Source organism: Ailuropoda melanoleuca, chromosome 8 (assembly GCF_002007445.2).
Source record: "Ailuropoda melanoleuca isolate Jingjing chromosome 8, ASM200744v2, whole genome shotgun sequence".
In the NCBI taxonomy this organism is placed as follows: domain Eukaryota; kingdom Metazoa; phylum Chordata; class Mammalia; order Carnivora; family Ursidae; genus Ailuropoda; species Ailuropoda melanoleuca.
In genome coordinates this window covers 81,282,147-81,285,968 of record NC_048225.1, presented here as the reverse complement: position 1 = coordinate 81,285,968, position 3,822 = coordinate 81,282,147, and the positions used below count along the sequence as shown (strand labels likewise).

The 3,822-nt window shown below is 50.6% G+C and overlaps 1 protein-coding gene across 2 annotated transcripts in view; it reads left to right on the top strand.

Moving 5' to 3' along the window:
* LOC100465314 (protein transport protein Sec16B) overlaps positions 1-3,822 on the top strand; it is a 49,549-nt gene that overhangs the window by 42,043 nt on the left and 3,684 nt on the right. For both annotated transcript variants that reach the window (XM_034666762.1, XM_034666763.1), the window contains 2 exons: positions 1,966-2,083; positions 3,209-3,320. In XM_034666762.1, coding sequence (XP_034522653.1) covers positions 1,966-2,083; positions 3,209-3,320 — 230 coding nt within the window. The remainder of the gene's footprint in view (positions 1-1,965; positions 2,084-3,208; positions 3,321-3,822) is intronic.

Sequence of the window (3,822 nt, the reverse complement as noted above, 5' to 3'; positions counted from 1 at the left end):
CTGTGGGATCTTCTCCTTCTGGAGTTCTCTTTCTGCTTCCTCCTGAACTCACCTCTGTTCAATCTCTACTACTTTTGGCAGCTTTTTCTCATATTTCGAGGTTTGGGTTTTTGCTGACACCTGGGTTTTAATGAAAACGGACTTCACACTTCTGCTTTTTTTCCTTCTTATTGCTTGGGGACAATTCCTAGAAAAGAAGAGCAAAATGATGACTTTCCTGCCCCATCGTCAAGGCCACTGGCTATACGGGAACACCGCGTGCTCACGAGTCCGCTGAATGGCCGTGCCCTGCCGTGAAATTGTATCATATCATGTAGCAGGAAATGACGTGATCAGCGTGTGGCCCATTGGGTCTCCCTGCAATGGTAGAGTTAGCTAAATGCTCCCTGCTTTTTAGGTGAGAAAACTGAGAAGCCGGAGGTGATGTGCCCATGCAGTATTTGAGCTTAGCGTTTGAGCGTTTCCTTGCATCGTGGCATCCAGTAAGAGGCGAGTCTTTAGTTACTGGGAATGAGCGGAGAAAGCATGGCAACCAGAAAACCCAGACGTGGGCTTCCATCACAGCTTTAACCAGAGCCTGCGCCCTCTCGCTCTGTGAACTTGGCCTTCTTACTCAATCCCAGAGTGGCAGGCTGTCCTCTTTGTGGGCATTTTGATGCCTCACCAATAGAGTTATTGTNTGTGTGTGTGTGTGTGTATTTGTACTTATGTGTCATTTATAAAGAGCAAACAAACTAATTGCAAAGCATTGTGCTATGTGCTTTACCTGGCTATCTCATTATCAACACTAACCCTTTAAGTAGAAATGATCCCCATTTAAGAGATGAGGAAAAAAGGTTTTGAGAAACTTGCTCAAGGTCACAGAGCTAGTAAGAAGCAACCCGTGTGGCTCAGTCAGTTGAGAGGCCGAATCGATTTCGGCTCAGGTCATGATCTCAGGGTAGTGAGATGGAGCCCTGTGTGGGGCTCTGTGTTCAGCGGGGAGTCTGCTTGGAATTCTCTCTCTCTTCCTCTCTCCCTTTCCCTCTGCCCACTCCAGCGCCCCACCCCCTGTGCTCTTGTGCTCACTCTAAAATTAATAAATAAGTCTTAAAGGAAAAAAAAAAGAGGAAGAACTCCAGTTGAACCCAGGGCCCAAGCTGTTTCTGTGATGTCATAGTTTCTTTATTGGTATTTCCTGTCCTGAAATTCCCCTTCATTCAGGAGAAGGGAGGTCCAAGCCCCACCCTTTGTGTGGGGTATTTTCCCTCTTCCCCCACCCCCAGTAGGGTGCTCTGTGGGCACCCTGCTGCCCCCTTGTGGAGCTCTGCTTCTCCTGCATTGTCACTGGAGGGGAGGGGGCACAGCCCTCGCTGGAAGCAAGATGAATGGGGACTGGGTGCTGGGCTGGGCCACATGGCCTGCTTTTCTCATCCTTTGAGTGGCGAAAGGAATTGAACTTCTAGGGTTGTTGTAAAAATTAACTAAGGTGATGTGTGTGAAAGGCCTTTGTAAAACCAGAAAACATAAGCCAGGCGGTAAGGTATTAAGGGCCTAGGGTTCCCCTGACTTCTAACTGGCTAATGTGGATTCTTCATATGAGTCAAGGATGTTCAGTCTTCCTTCTCCCACTGAAACATCAGGGTTTGTTTTGTTTTGTTTCTCTGGATGTTGTCCCTTGCTGTTGGGAACGGGGACACCGGGAAGAAATTTGAAAATCAGGAAGTGATCAAGAGTGTCATTTTATTTACCTGCTTCCTGGTATTTCTATGACTGTATGTATGTGCATGTCCTTGTCTGCCTACCCATCCTTCAAGGAATCTTGCTTTTTAAAAGGAGATCTCGAAATCAACGAAGGACATCTCCACAGGCGGGTGTAAGTGTGCATTCCCTGAACTCCAGACTAGGAGATGGACAACTTTCTTCTACACTCTGGCTAGTGCTACATAAGTCAGTAAATCTCCCATTTTGTCTGCTGCCTTTCAGTGCTGTGCGGACAAGCAGTGGGGAGACTGGAGGCCTCACTTGGCTGTGATTCTGTCAAATCAGGCTGGGGACCCAGAGCTGCTTCAGCGAGCCATTATCACCATGGGGGACACCCTGGGTAAGCAGAAGGCAGCCCCTCCAGCCCCGCCCTCTTCTCCTCTAGGCCATCTCCAGGCCAGCTTTAACATCTATCCATAGGCTCTTAGGTGCTGTGCAGGGCCCAAGTCTGCACCGTAGGCTCTCCTCTGACCCAGGAGCCTCCATGTTTGGGGGACAGAAACTCCAGGGAAGGGAGTGTCATTCCTGCCTCTGTTTCCCAGAATTTCTGCTGCAAGCCAATGCAGTCCAGGGCCCCAAGATCGGGGTTGTGCTGCTGTAGGAAGCAACTCTCAGCAGTTGGCTTTCTATCCCTGGTCAGGTTCCCCTGAGGACGGAGTTATCCCCGGGGAACCTCTGCTCCTGTTATGGTTAGTCGTACAGGGACCCAGCTCAGCCAGATAGCAGACTCCATCTTTGCCTGAACTACCCTGGGTCATTGTGTAGTCTGCATTTGTATTCTTTCTCAGGGAACATGGCCTTATAAACACTTAGGGGCTGTTGGATGTTCCAGATCCGTGGTTCTCAAATTTGGTCAAGGAGCAGAACATCTAGAAATCATATCGTCTTTGTAAACTTTGTGACATAGCGCCCTGTTAGACTGAAAACAGCTGTGTGTAAGGTTTGCCAAGTCAGCTGGCAGGCGGCTCACACTCGGTCAGAAGGGGAAGTAGGTTTTGTTTAGTCCTTCCCGGGTGCCAGGCTCTGTGCTGGGTACCTTACCTACTTGAATTAATTCACTTTTGAGGTAATGGGAAATGTATGCGAGAACATTCTGGAAATGGGAACAAGTTGGCAATTATTGTGAATTTTATGAGCCCTGGGAAAAGTTTACTATTGTTTGATTTCAGCAGGAGAAGCATTAGTGCCCCAAGAAGCCTCATTTAAAAAGGGCCCCTCCCCCTGGCCCGCATCTTTGCTCAAGTGTGCGCATCTGCTCCCTTTCACCCTCAGGAAGGACTAACATGCCTAGCAAATTCCCGATCACAAATACGTGAGGGGAACAGGAATTAGAGACCTATTCTGGCCTAAGAGAACTGAAATGGAATGATGTCCGAAGCTAAGAATGCGGGTGGGAGGGGGCGTGTGATTTGGGGCATGTGAATCCTGATGTGAGTCGTTCTCCCCTTCGCTCCTCCTCCTGCAGCTGGGAAGGGGCTGGTGGAGGCCGCTCACTTGTGCTACCTCATGGCTCACGTGCCCTTCGGCCACTACACCGTGAAGACAGACCGTCTGGCCTTGCTGGGCAGCAGCCACAGGTGCGTGGTCTTCTGGGGAAGGGAGAGGGAAGGACATTTTCTAGGGGATTGTTTTAGCCGGTGCTGGGTTTCACGGCTCCCTTTTCCACTTTCCTGTGTGAATTTCAGCTGCTGCTGCTCCCTTCCTCTGGGTCTTTTCTGCAGGGGGCAGGGCAGGGAGGTGTCCAGTGGGGACCGCATCCCGCCAACAGGGGGCCTCAGGCTCCAGTCCTGCTTCCCCGAACTGTGTGTGCGCCTCTGGGGTGTCTTGTGCCCCTGTGACCACTGGGTGGCACCCTGGCTCCATGAGCAGAGGTCACCTCTTCGGATTCGGTAAGACAGGGCGGCTTGCTGCTCGCTCCGTGTTAGGCAGCCCTGGGCCTGGCTCAGAGTCGGCCCTGGGCAGACTGGAAATTGGAGGAAGTTTATGCTTACTCCTTACACCCCTACACTGACCTGGTGCACAAGCTACTCAAAGTCCCACCTGTTACTTATTCTTTGCTGGCCGTAACATTAGGATCCT